The sequence below is a fragment of the Lampetra planeri genome, chromosome 7 (genome assembly GCF_965212315.1).
Source record: "Lampetra planeri chromosome 7, kcLamPlan1.2.h2, whole genome shotgun sequence".
NCBI lineage: Eukaryota > Metazoa > Chordata > Hyperoartia > Petromyzontiformes > Petromyzontidae > Lampetra > Lampetra planeri.
Window position 1 is genome coordinate 14285812 of NC_136113.1, and position 14829 is coordinate 14300640.

Consider the following 14829-nt stretch of genomic DNA (forward strand, 5'->3'; position numbering starts at 1 on the left):
TCATCATCAGGTATAAATGAAATCGATTTTTTGTTGCTATTTCATTTATACCTGATGATGATTGCTTGTGTTGCAATCGAAACGTCGTATGCTATTATTTCATTTATTATTGTATCTTTATACGTGACTTTACCGAAAGAACCAAAGAAGAAGAAATCTCTCACGACACCAGAAGAGGCGAAGACCACATGCAAATGCATTTCCTTGAGCGCTGTACAACAGTATTACTAAGCAGCTGGCAGAAACTGCATTTTTAATGTCCCGGGGAATACTTCAGATTTCCCAGGACAGCTGCCTGACAAAAAAAATAGCGGACGATCCTGGGAAAACTATGACAGGTGGAAACCCAGAGTGGTGAGCGATGTCTGTATTTGTCCCCGGGTGGCTCTTTCATGAATCCTCACGGATGAGGAGAGGCCTTCATCTAGCGGTCGATTGACAAAGGGCTGCAGAATCAGGATGAGAATGTTTATTTAGACTGGAGGGGGAGGAATCCGATTAGCTACGAAGCTCCTTCGGCACAGGTGTCCAGTAAGGGGCACGAGGTCAGAAAGTTACAACAAACGACACAAACAAAACGATAGGAGTGCAGAGTATAGGGAAGGTAAGCAAGTCACGCGAAAAATACACAAGTACACGTTGAAAAAAGTATATAGATCGTGACATACATCTGACAATTAGGGAAGTGGGCATCTATTTTTGTACCCCATTTCAAAAACTGACTGGTGCTTTGCACCGCACTTTGCTCGTAAAATTACTTTTTTGAATTTGTAAAAACAAGAGCCGACAGCGCTGTTCGCTCTTCAACACGGCGCATTGTCTTCGGTGGGGGGCGGGGGGTTGGAGGATTTACGTGGGAGAAGCGTTTTGATCGCATGGGGTCCTGAGGATGGGCGAAGAGAATAAGAAGAGGGGGGGGGTGTAAAAACATCGCCACTGGGGAGACAAAGGCGGTCGGGCGTGGCGCCGGCCACCCACCCCCTCGTGTGCAATGCCGGCATTCGTAGGTGCTCACTAACAGCACTTGCCCCTACAGTCTGTTAAGGCTATGCGGGGGATCTTTGTCTCTATGGTTATGCGTGGAATTTAAAGCCTATTAGTAGAGGGTCCATACCAACCGGCACCGACCAGCAGAGCCATCCATGAGGTATGGCGAATCGGGGTGACTGCCCCGGGCCCCGCGCTTTGGGGGGACCCGTTCTTTTCAATGTAACGGTGTCAGATCTAATACTTCCGGTTTAGTTTGAAGGCGTTGTCGGGGCAGCGGGGGAGGGTGGGCCCACACGGTATGATTTTCCGCGGGCCCTGCACCCCCTGCTGACCAGCATGGTGAAGTATGGTCAAAAAGCCCCATGATACGCATGGTCGTGGCGAGAATCTCGTTCAGCAGTGGATTGTCAAAAGGGACTCTGTCGATGTCCACGCTCACGGAGGATGTACCTGTGAAGCAGTCTTTGTAGAGCTTGTTGCTGCTGTTGCAACTCTCCGACTTGATTCCACTCTCGGGGTCTTTCATTCTCGTCAAGATCTCTCTACGCAAGCAAGGAAATGTACAATTTGTCAAAAGGAGAATTTCAGTTTTTTTGTCGAACGGCAATGCGTGGACTTGTACGTGTGGCAGTGTAGTTTTTGCGGCGTGACAATCATTGCATGGGAGGATGCTGTTGACAAAGTGGGGCGTGAAAGTCACCCGCGAGCACGCGGTGACATCGTAACGCCCCCGGTGCAGAATCTTAACATCCACTCGGGGTGGAGCGGTGGCACTGTGGTTTGCGCGTGGCGCCATGCACAAGTTCGATTCAAGCGCCATGGGCTACCATCGATGGAAAAGTGATGTCAGAGCTGGTCCCGTGACTAATGCGTGATCGGGTGGAGTTTTACACTCAGGCAGAAGATGTTGGAGCATGAAAAAAAAATTCTCGCAAATTCGTTTGAAGTTTCAAGCCACTTTATTGAAACTCTCCTCCTCCTTCCTAATGTTCAAGCTTGCGTAATTGACCACGCGTCGTCGCACTCATTGACATGTTAATTTTTTCTCTAACCCCTCCCTCGCTCCGCCCCCGCCCCCCTCTGTCTATTTAAGGCCTCGCCACAGAGACGATCTCCCTCTCTGTGCCTGTGTGTTACTCTCTCTATGTATCTTGGTGATATCTGTCTGCTTATATGTCTGTCTATAGTTTTCTGGTTAGATTTTTGTTGCTATTTCATTTATACCTGATGACGATTGCTTGTGTTGCAATCGAAACGTCGTATGCTATTATTTAATTTATTATTTTATCTTTATACGTGACTTTACCGAAAGAACCAAAGAGTAATTCCTGCAGTCACGAAAGCTCCAAATTTAAGATCATACTTTATTGAAAGTTAATCTAATAATTAATTATACGCAGCAACAAAGTGTATTGGCTGTCGTTATTTATTTCTTCAGCACTTGAGAAATAAAGGTAAGTCTAATTATTATTCTACATTATAGTAAAATAGACATTTATCGGTGATTTTCCAGATATTGTATCGAATTCCAATTTATTTCAACCCCAGCGACCGAAAGCAGAAGAGAATAAAGTATCAGAGCAGTGAATTTGAACAAATTGAAGGTCAGTTGTATACAGTGCTACCGTGACATGAAGTGAGGTGTTTTATGACGTATATTTGTGCAAGAATCACTGCCATTAATACAGTGCTACAGTGAACTGCAGTGAAGTGTTTGATGCCATACTTTTGTACAAGCTTCACTGCCATTCAATTTACACAAGATACAATGATACTCTGCTCAATTGTTTTCGTAAATATTACAGCTTCCGTCCTAGGACGGGCAAACAAGCTTGTGTTTAATATTAATCCCTGGACCTGCTTGGACACTGCCCCCCCCCCGCCCCCCCCCCCCCGAGTCGAATTCCGATGTCTCGCGAAAACCCAGCGTAGTTACGGTTTGTATACAGCTCGGCTCCACAGCAAAAAGCCACTGGGAGCAAAACGCCTCTCTCCACCAGGGCCATCCGTGCTGGCTCGGCTCGCAAGCGCCAGTGGAAAATGGGTGCCAGGGCAGCCGTCGTCCGCCGGAGAGGAACGCTACCTTAGGTTGAGTGAGTGCTCCAGGCGGATGGACTGGCGTAGTGAGGAGCGAGTGAAGGGTCGCCCTTCCTGGAGGCAACGGGCAGCAGAGCGCAGGTCCAGCACCCAGGCGTCACGCTCCTCGAGAGACGAGGCCTGCATCACCAGCTCCTGCTTCTTGTTGACCACCTTGAAGACCGTCTTGGAGTGCGCACGACACGGTTAGGAACCACACCGGCCCCCCGCCCGCCCGCCCCCGAACTCCCCACCCCGGATTAGAACTGCCTCAAAAAGCGATGACGCACGCTGAGCCGACTAAACCAAAGCACCCGCGTCCGTGTGGAGAAAATCAGAGAAATCCCAGCGGCATGCGACTGTGGAAATGCTGGCCAGAGCGTAGTGAACCGCATTGTGAATCTGTTCACTACGGCATTGACGACATCCACTCCCGAGGCTGTGTGGTGAGCTATCAGAGCTAGACACGGAGTTATGGGTTATTATGCAAAACCATACGCATGGAGAAGAAGCCACATGCTACGGAGTTTATTCAGCATTATTTTCTGTAGATGACGATAGATACGATCTTTTTGAAGCCGGATGACAGCTAAACCTTCTCAACTCTTCTTCCATGGTTATGACTCGGGCACCCTGGCACAGAGTGTGGTTCTTTCGGTAAAGTCACGTAGGTATACAAACAAAATAAAATAAATCACGACGTTTCGGGCGCAACACAAGCGTCCGTCATCAGGTGGGAAAGCGTGGCCTGCTGCTGATGCAGACTGTTTTTTAAACAGTTTTTTTAAACAGTCTGCATCAGCAGCAGGCCATGCTTTCCCACCTGATGACGGACGCTTGTGTTGCGCACGAAACGTCGTGATTTTTATTTTATTTTTTATACCTACGTGACTTTACCGAAAGAACCAAAGAGTATGGATTCCTGCAGTCACGAAAGCTTCAAATCAAGACAGAGTGTGGTGTTGCAAAGCGAATAGAGGGAGTGGGTTGGATGGGAATGGAGGGAGCTTGAAACATGGACCTGCCCTTGTGCAAGTGCTCTCAAAAGAGAACGAGAGAGAGCACAGACCAAGAGTTTAGTCCATGCTTGGGGGTCTTTAGTCACGACTAGGGAAGGACGTTTAAGATGTTTTTTCCCCACTTGCAATTCCTCAGTGGTGTTTTTCGATGACATCTTTGCTGGGTGCAGGTTAATGGCAAGCACAGGAGACTGATGTTCCCATTTTCAACGGAATTGTGGGTAACACAAAGCAAAAGGCCAATAACAACGTTGTAAGAAACCTTGAATCAAATGATGACAACATGAAGCAATAATGAACAATATTTAACAATAACTCTCATTTTAACTTAACATTTCAGTGAGATGATCTACAGCGGTCTCCGTGGGAAGTGGTCCGTGGTGCTGTTGCAGATACGATTTTCTCACGAAACACCAGATTATAATCACTTGAATTATGTTTCACAGACCAGCGGTGCACGGTTGGGAACGATTGATTGTCCAACAGCGCTCACCTTTATCGAGTCAGTTTTGGATACGCAACGAGTGCAATTGCCTATTCCAAAAAAACCGAATTGAAAGTAGGCAAAGTATTTCAGTGAAAACAAGTATAACCCGTAAAAACTAAGTTTTTCACTATAAATCCTTTATATGCGTGGCGGCTAGAGTCCTCTCGTCTTCTGGCTTGAGATGGCTGCCACCTATGGGTCAGATGATTGCATGGCAGCATTAAGCAATTGGTAATTAAATATAATATTTTTTGTCCTAAAAAGTGTAAAATTTTTGAAACTTTTTTTCACGAACATGCATTGTCACGCACAACGAGTCTGTGTGCAAAATGTCAGCTCGATTGGATCACGGGAAGTGGGTTAAAAAACGACCGAAAGATTTGCACGGTCGTAAGCAAGCAAGTGAACTTAATATAATTTAAAAGAGACGTGGCGTTTAATCCGTGCGGTAGGAACATCACGATTCATTTTCACGGAACGGTAGTTGCCATCTGCGCCTGTTAATCGGAGCAATAGGAATGAGCAGCGGCAATGTCCTCCATCGTAACTGCCTGCACAAATTCCGCTAAAAAAAAACCCGCGGTGAACGCATTAGAATGGGAAATTTGGTTCAGTTGAAACGTTTGATTTAATCGTATTCATTGTGTTCAATGCGTGCTCCACTGATACTGGATCTCAGTGGCAATAAGTAGCATTATTGCCAGTATTCAATCATATCCTGTATTGCTTTGGATGCTAATGTTTAATTTCCACAGAATTCTTTATCGGACAATTATATTGTTTTAGATTAATGCAATGCCATGAATAATTCATGAAAATATATGAATGTGCTGTTTTGTTATTGGGTTAAGAATATCATAATAATTTATGGTTCGAATATAATGCAGCACAATTACACAGCTATTTCTTGTAATTATTTGTCAATATATTATTGTACATAATGTATGAAATCTCATTATACGCGCTAATATAATCAGTTTGCAATGCTTTACTGTACTGCAAATTATTGTGGAATAAAATGCAACTTCAATTTATTGGGAATGACAGTTTGCTGAAATGTGGTTAAATTTGCAACGTTAATAAGAAGAACATTGATGATTAAAGCTAACAGCAAATTGAGATAGAACGCGACGGCATTATCGAGTGCGGTACCTGCGAATGTGGTTCTCGTGAGTCATAGACCCACGAAGAATGACCTCCCCCAAAGCTGATTGAGGTAACCCGTGGGTTGCTTAGAGGGCCAGAGCAATGACCTGGAACTCCCAAGGCCCTGGGTTCGAATCTGGGTTTTAGCCACCTGTGACCAAGTGTAATGAGATGATGGTCTCGGCCCAGCAACAAAAGGGCTGCACACAAAAAAAGTATTACATTCTTTCGTCACTGAATTTGGCAAACGTCCAGCTCTGAGAATGTCACAAAACGTTTGGCGTCACTGATATGCGACGTAGCAGGGCGTGTGGGCGTGAGCGGAGCATCTTCAAGCGCGTGGATAAAAGAGGACACCTCAAAGATTAGACGCAGCTCTGTGATATCTCCTTCCGCGGGCCGTTCTCTAACGCGGAGTGATGCGCACCGCTCAACGCCCCCTCCCTCCCGCTCCCACATTGCCGCTGCAGACAGTAGGAACGGACGACTCACAGGGCGCTTGCTGTAGTCCAGGCACGGGCTGACGACCTGGCAGTCCTTCAGAGGGATGGAGCCCTTGGAGGAAACCTCGCCCTTGCACGTGTAGTAGGTCAGGCTCTCTCCATCCAACATGAACCAGCGCGCCTTCCAGTTGTGCACAACGTGGCCCTGCGGATTCGCACAGCAATGACCGAGCAGCCCCGGAATGCACGTGCGCCCCTATCTCGTCGCATCTCGGTGGCTAGACGGGGCTCATGCCTGGATAGCGCTCTGCCATGGGTTGAGCACCATGTGCGGAGGGATGCAGGCGTGGTGGTCGTTATGGGAATAGGAGAGGGCATTTCGGCAAACTCCACTCTTCATCGGCACCCCGCGGCACCTTCACCAACCGCGAACTGACCAGCGTGGTTGAAGCACGGACGTCCTTGCAAGTAGATCGACACGGCGGGCTGTACGCGCGCACGTGAAATGCGTGCGCGCGGACCGAGTGCCGAGCGGTGTTTAGAGTGGCCAGCACTTTTTTTCTCGAAATTTGCGTCATTTATTCTAAGGCTTGCTTAGTCTGTGGATTTCCTTGCGTGATTCTGTGAGTGCCGTCGATTAAAGCGGTCGCGTTTAAGTCGGGGCACTCTCTCCTGGTCGTTCGATGTCGGCGTGAGGGATGGTCAATTTCCACTTCCATTGTTAATGATCGGGTCAGTCTGCCTGGAGGCTGAGGTTTGGGCCACTCACGAAGTTCGGTCCTCCTCAGCGAGTCGCAGTCTCGAACGAGGCCACCCTCCTTGTTCCGAGTCTGCGTCTTCATTCAGATCGAGTCAAACGTCGTCCCAGTCGCACGCTTTGGCCTCTGGTGAGCAACGATGGTCATGGCTTGATGGTGATGATGATGATCGAGCGATGATGATGATGGTGACGGTGGTGTTGGGCAGCAGTCGTAGTTGTCGTCGTCATGTTGTCATCACTTGCTGAAGTAGTAACGATATTGGCAAGTTCTGTTTACGTGACAAACCGTACTAATTTACTGTGTCGGGTGGTGGCGGGTTTAACGACACATTTATATTTTAGCGATCTAACCACCCCCCCCAAAAAACCCTTTATTCTAGTTATCAATTCGTTGAGTTGGTCACAATTAGATGCTGTATATATTTGCATTGTATTGTGTGCTCACCCACAGGCAAGAACAATAGCCCCCCCTCCCTGTCCACCCTTAAGTGGTGATGACATCACCACAGCACTTGTGCCAGGCTAAGTGCACTTTGAGACCACGTGCAGTGTCGGAGTCTCGCTGGCAGGAGGTGCAGGCGTGACTCGTTAAATGACAATGACAAAGATTCCCCCCCCCCCATAGTCTCAACAGATTGGTGGGGCAAGTGCTGTTAGCGGCACACGAGGGGGTGAGTGGACAGCACCACGTGCGGCCGCCTTTATTTCCCTCGTGGCGATGTTTTCCCACTGCACCAAGTCCTCGTTTGAGGCTGAGTCTACCTAGGGGAGGCCCAGAACAGGTTTCGATAAATCGTCACTGGTGTTGGTGGATCCGCGAGCGGGAATCGAACTCGTGGCGCCGGGTTCTTAGCGCAGCGCGCTGACCGCTGCACCAACCGATTTGTTAAATGAAATGACTCGTCCACAGACACTATCACAGCATTCGCTGTGATGCAAAAGGAAATAAATAAAAAAGATCCCCCGTGTCACAGTCGAACACAGACAGCTGTGGCAAGTAATGCACGAAGGCTGGTTTTGTTTGTGACCAGAACCGCGCCCGGCCGTCTTTGTCTCTCCCCAGTGCTGATGCTTACACATCGCACCATGCAGGCACTGTACTCGTTTCCGGATGACTTGATCCACTAATGTGCACCCACAGATGTGCGCGCACACGCACGCGCACGCACGACCCACGCCAAATTTCAAAGTGTTGACTCTTAAGTCACCTCTTGCGGCGTCGCCGCCGCCGCGTTTATTTTCATCAACGGACCTGAAACTGCAAACTCTGTTCAGATATGGACAATTGCCAGATTCCTCTCCAGAAAAGGTTAGTCGGCACGGCAATCACAGCTGCAGCGGCCGCCGTGTGCGATATCACTTCTGGAGATCCGGGGGCTCTGCCCCTGCCGTTAATTTAAAATGAGATCCTCCAGCAAAAAAAATGAAATGATGCAGCTGGTGTTCCCCACCCGCTCTTCGGGAGCTCCGGCCGATGATGATATTTGCGATATATCGCCTGTGCCCATGCAGGGAGGAAATCAATTTCCTTTCTTGTGAGACCTCAATGGAAGCAATAAAAGCCATCACAAAGACTGATTAATTATCAGTCGTGCGAGTGTGTCGCCCGCGATTCACGGTGCATGCTAACACACGAGGCAAACCTCGAAAGATGATTTTGTTTCCGATAGGTGGTGTTGATTTTGCAACAGACTGGCTGGTTCGACAAGTTTCCCTCGCTTTGTGCGGGTTCTGTTTGTGCGATTTCCTGTGAATGCGGCTCACCCAGACCTGGCAATCAAAATAATATCGTAATTTTTTTCGGTAAAAAAAAGACCTATACTAATAGGGGTTTTCCCCTTTTTTCTGGCAACAAAACTGACACCTTTTTGCAAAGAATCATGTTTACATTAACCACAATACTTGCAGTCAAATGCAAAAAAACCCAATACTCTGATAATTTATGTATTGTCCTTGAAACGGATTGGTCCACACCAGACAGCTTTCTTTAGAGCCTAGTCTCATATGGTGTTCGACCAGATGACGCCAAAAGGCGCACAGTTCAAAGACAACGCACTACCAGAGTAATGAGAGCTCGGGGTGATCAGCTACATCATGAGACCTCCTTTGCCAGTACCAACATCTACTAATAAATATTTCAAGGACCACAATGCAATGTGAATACGAGCCGGCGACTCCTGAATAGATGAACGTCACGAAGAGTTCCTTAAAGAGTCACGTGCGAATTCGGAGCAACAAGTCGCCGACCTCCGGGCTCACCGATTTCTACCCAGAATTCGTTCTACAGCATGCGGTGTGAATCTCACTCGATTGTAGCTTTGCAGTCGGACGTGGGACAACGTTGTGCGTGTATTGTGTGTACTGTGTGTGTGTACTGTGTGTGTATTGTGTGTACTGTGTGTGTGTGCTGTGTGTGTGTATTGTGTGTACTGTGTGTGTGTACTGTGTGTGTATTGTGTGTACTGTGTGTGTGTGTACTGTGTGTACTGTGTGTGTGTTGTGTGTACTGTGTGTGTGTGATAATCAACGATTTTTGGGTTTAGATCGCGTTATTTATAAATGTGTCGTAACCCTCCACCACCCGACACGGCCAATCAGTAAAAAAAGTGTCACGTTGACAAAAGACAAATAGTTCACTGCTTTAGCCCACCGGTGTGTTGAAGCGTGAAACCACAACATTTACAATTTGAGTACGACGTTTCGCTGGTAATTGCATCCAGCATCATCGGGCAATTCGCCAGAATGGTTCTGGCATCATCGGGCAATTCGCCAGAATGGTTCTGGCGAATTGCCCGATGATGCTGGATGCAATTACCAGCGAAACGTCGTACTCAAATTGTAAATGTTGTGGTTTCACGCTTCAACACACCGGTGGGCTAAAGCAGTGAACTATTTGTCTTTTGTCAACGTGACACTTTTTTTACTGATTGGCCGTGTCGGGTGGTGGAGGGTTACGACACATTTATAAATAACGCGATCTAAACCCAAAAATCGTTGATTATGAACAATATTGGTCGCGAAAGCCTACGTGTTAAACTGTGTGTGTGTACTGTTTGCGCTACTTGGCAGGCAGATGTCTCCTCGAGCAGTTTCGCTTTGTGCGCCCTTTTTTTTTTACGGATCTATTACTACCACTACTACTTTCGCGTAAAGCGAGTAAAACCTGTACGCGTTTCTGAGAGTCAGGGCTTCTGGCAAGTTGAATACGGTGAACGGTAAAAGTGTTTCATTTTATTTTGCGCCTCCCTGCACATTTGCAATTTTCACGAATGATGCACCTATTAAAACATACACTTGATTGTTATTACACATTTTCCATCAACAGATTTAGATGTAACACATTATTTGGCGATGCTTGCTGCTGCAACAAATAACAAACTCAACACGCTTGTCAATAACACCGTGGCTTTAAAATAAAAAAAAACAACAATCTATAATGTGCGACGTTTCGGGCGACGGTTCTTCAAAGCACCAGATTATTGCCGATCGTGATTTGGTGCTGTGAAGCAGGGCCATCGGCTGGAACGTCTCCTGTCACATACATTTAAATATAGTTGTAAAAGAGTTGAATGGACACGTATACATTTACACACATCATTTCAAAACACGAGCATCAACATGACGACCAAGTGAAGAATAGCACGCCGGACACGACGAACCATTGTGGAGACGGAGTGCGATTTGATCAGCTCGTGTGCAAGAACGATATTGGTTGTGGCATTGACGAGTGCCAATGATGATCCATGACCACCATGTAAACGTATGAAGCCAAACAGAACACCTAAATACGAGTGGCTATTCAATTTACACTCCGCAACGGTTGACTTTGGGAAACTCGGCCTCGGCTGCTTGACACGGAAAATGTTTTCATTGGTGTCTCGTGGCTCTATGACAAGCGCCGTGAACACGTGTATCACACCATCCATGGAATTTAATTGTGATGTTCCCAATAATTCCTCGCTATTCTCCAGACTTTCGCCGATGTCAGGAGCTTAATTTAGTGTCGATTTATCCGATTCGTGTTACGTTCACTTTCGTACCTCATATCGCGTCTTGTGCTTTGTCTCTGTAGGATTTTAGATGTAAACGCGGCTTGCGATGTTCGCAATTAGCATCGATGTCGCTCTATAAAATAATCAATTTGATCCATCAAATGGCCTCCTGACAGAAGAAGCATTAACCACTCAGCTCAGCATCAGTGACACAGACAGTAGGCTAATCATAAAATATTAACAACGGGTAAAATCATTATAATTTTCAGCTCTTTGCCAATCCACTGCCGGATGAAGGCCTCTCCACATTTGACCGATCGTGGAGGCTTCTTTGGTCAAGCTTCACCGCTGGCTGCTTAGAGCGCACTTGGGAAGGATATTGACCACTGGCGTTAGCCGTGGCCGTTTACGCAAAACTATGTTACGTGCTCCCAAATATAAATACATGTTTCTGCTTATTGGATTTTCAGACAGAGAGTGTCAAGCAAACCCTAGACCGGTTCCGACGGTTTGAGTCTCATCAGCGGAGACAGGCTTGTTGAACGAATGCAGCTGGATTATGAAATGCTCTTGGAAAAGAGGCACTCCATATAAGCCGTTGTGCTTTCCCGTCCAACGGCGAGCTTCATTAGCGCAGTGCACGAGCGAACGAAGCACTGGGTCACATAACAAAAGCAATGTCACCCATCACAAGTAAAACACGTCAACAAGCCAACACCACGCATACAAGCACTCTCTTACCCTTTTCACCAAATATCCTTGCTTAATGATCTCCATGTGGACTCTTCGATTTGTCCACAGTTTTATTTTTATCACCCACCCCGCTTTAAGCAATAATCTTGCACGTCTCGCGGTGCCTTTGTCGCATCAGGCAAGCTCGACCACAACAGAATCGAGCTCTAACGGCTCACCCCCCCACCCCCCACTCCTAAAGAAGGAAGTTTCTAAAGTGGCCGTGCCTACCGCGTCGCTTCCTGTCTGCATAGGCTCCTAAGCCATTGTTTTTATAATGTTGAGTTTTGTTTCTATCTTGTTCCATTTCTGGGAAATTCTTGCAAAATTAACCGGCAAATTTCGGCCACGCCACTGCGGCTCTCGGAGCTGCGGTGACTCACGGGATGGAAGGGCAGAGACCAAAGGCAGCCGGAGGGGAGAGAGAACGTGAACTAAAGTGAAATCTGCAGAAGACCGCTTCAATCTCATATACGAGAAGAAAAAAACGTTCCTCCCTTGACGCTGCCAACGATAACACGCAGAGAATAGGCGACGTTTTGCTCCGTGCAATGACCCCTTCTTCGAGTCAAAGGTAACTTGCTGACCCGCCCCTACTGGACATCTGTGGAAAAGAGCTTCACTGCTCACAGGATTTCTCCGGTATAAATAAAGATTCGGATTCTAGTCTGACTGATATCAATAGCAAAGAAACCAAAGAAAACCGATAAGAAACATGCCATTTACAGAAAAGTCGGATACGTGTACTTTTTTCTTCACCTCGGGAAAAAAAGTTATTGGCAAATGCGCAAGTTATTTATGCTTGTGGACCACTGCCATCGCGGTCTCGCAAAAATAATAATATTACGGCAATGGGCGAGTTTCCTGCATGCCGTGTGTACGTGTCCCCACAGCAGTAGAATAATACTGGTAGGAACCTCCTGGTTACACCAGCTCACAGGGGATTATTGTGTCCGTCCGTCCATCATGCATCCAAAAATGGGACGGGTGGGGCTGCGTGGAGAGGGGAGGGTGGGGAGGGGCTGGGTGGGGAGGGTGGGGAGGGGCTGGGTGGGGAGGGGAGGGGAGGGGAGGGGTGGGGCTGGGTGGGGAGGGGCTGGGTGGGGAGGGTGGGGAGGGGCTGGGTGGGGAGGGGAGGGTGGGGAGGGGCTGGGTGGGGGAGGGGAGGGGAGGGAGGGGCTGGGTGGGGAGGGGCTGGTCACCCCGTGGTGCTCTTATAAAACTCAACGTTTAACCTACTCACGCCGGCTTGTGCCCGCCCTCACAGTCGGGCATATTTGCGGAATACACCACGCCGCCGTTGACCCTGGCCATTGACCGAGCAACCCAACGTTCCTACCAGCTCCCTCCGCAGGAATGTGTTTAGGTAACGCCACGGTGTGAGCACTCCTCCACCTCGTTCCAAGATGTCTAGCCGGCGTGGAAGAGTAGACCAAATACCCTCCAGAAGGGGCTCTCTGGAGCAGTGTTTCTCAACCTGCGTGCACCCCCTAGGGTTGCGAGATGCCCTTTCTGGGTGTGCAGGACATGGCCAGATATTTTTTCGAAGGTAACTCATCAAAACACAAATTAAGCACGGGCACTGAAGTACAACTACTTTGTTTCATCAAACCCTTTGTATTTTTTTAACATTCAGACTCTGTCTTCTCGACAGACCGGTTCTTCACCTGAGGACGGCTGCTTGCGTTGTGGTCGAAACGTCGTGAGAATTATTTTTATTATTTTATTATTTACATTCTACGTGACTTTACCGAAAGAACCAAGAAGATGAATCCCTGCAGTCACGAAAGCTTTAAATCGAAATTTATTAACATTATTTACAATTTTTTACGATCGAGAACCAACGGTGCACAAAGGCTACAGTAAAGGTTAAGACACCATGGGCTCTAGAGGTACCTCTAGCGGAGAGGCCCTCCTGTCCGCTTGGCGTGCGCAAGCAATTGCAGGCCTGCGCCTTTGCTCGTCCCTTCAGAACACGTGACGACGACGCACGCGCGGTGCATTTTACACGAATGTGGATCGTGCCCCGCGAGCGTGTTGACACAGCCTATTGCTCAGAGTAAAGAAGGGCGGACGCTAATGCACTCACAAGAGTGCGGTGAGTTCAGCGCCGTTTACGCACAAGAGAGATTATGTATTATTAATGCCGTAGTCTAATAATGTGAGCCTGTAAAAAAAAAAACCTGAACGAGATCGTGGATCATAATTTTGTCACGTGGTGCCAGACATTGCTCTTGCACTGATGGCGCTATTGTGTGAGCAGATGTTTTTTTTCTTTTATCTCTCATACGAATGAAATCCTCATTCCCTCTTTGTCAGGAGCTGGTTTAACGTGGCCCAGCGGTAGTGCGTTTGCAACTTGTTCCAGAGTTTTGCGGTGGATTCCTGTAGGTCGCCCCGGTTAATACTGCGGGGTTTTATTAACCGTAACATATGATTCATAATAAAGGTTTTTGGGTTAGATCGCGTAAGTATCAATGTGTCGTAACCCTCCACGACCCGACACAGCCAGCAATTGGCGCGTTGTGTTACGTGACAAACCTTACTGGCTCTGTCGGGTGGTGGAGGGTTACGACACATTTATACTTACGCGATTTAATCCAAAAACCTTTATGATGAATAATATCGGTCGCGAAAGCCTGCTACGTGTTAAACGTAACATGAGTCGGCTGCTTCACAGCACATCGATGATAAAATATCTCCTTACGTCATTCTAATAGGCAATCATCTGCCAGCATCATGATCCAAATTGTTACAAATTTCCAAAATTACCCACAAAGTACTTAATTAGGAAACGCAATCGCAATCGGCTTTCCTGCGTAACAAGCAAAACAAAAATAATCGCTAAATCGTTGATCTTTCCCATGTCGCAATCGGCTTTCCTGCGTAACAAGCAAAACAAAAATAACCGCAAAATCGTTGATCTTTCCCATGTAGTTTCGGTCATTCATACCCCACAATCCTTGGCTATTAGTGTACCATTTTTGTAATCAGTGTAATTTATTACAAAAGCTGAACGGGCACGTGTGTGTGTGTGTGTTTTTTAATGGAACGTGCTTTGTGTCTTTATGCTGTTGGGTTGAGACGAAAAAAACCACAAGCAGTTTGTTTTGTTGCACTAATAGTGGCAGCTGCTAATCTGTGTTTTCATATCTCTCCAAACTTCCCCTATCCCCTGAGGCTT

General features: G+C 47.3%; 1 protein-coding gene across 2 annotated transcripts in view; it reads right to left on the bottom strand.

Moving 5' to 3' along the window:
- Positions 1 to 11821, bottom strand: part of LOC144720044 (pleckstrin-like) — a 32482-nt gene extending 20661 nt beyond the window's left edge. The window contains exons 1-4 of one of the 2 annotated variants that reach the window (XM_078596477.1): positions 11655 to 11821; positions 6211 to 6366; positions 3074 to 3252; positions 1441 to 1532 (exon numbers count right to left, since the gene is read on the bottom strand). In XM_078596477.1, coding sequence (XP_078452603.1) covers positions 1441 to 1532; positions 3074 to 3252; positions 6211 to 6366; positions 11655 to 11690 — 463 coding nt within the window. In that variant the 5' untranslated portion in view covers positions 11691 to 11821. The remainder of the gene's footprint in view (positions 1 to 1440; positions 1533 to 3073; positions 3253 to 6210; positions 6367 to 11654) is intronic. The other variant, XM_078596478.1, reaches the window with a different exon arrangement.
- Between the last annotated feature and the right edge of the window lie 3008 nt (positions 11822 to 14829).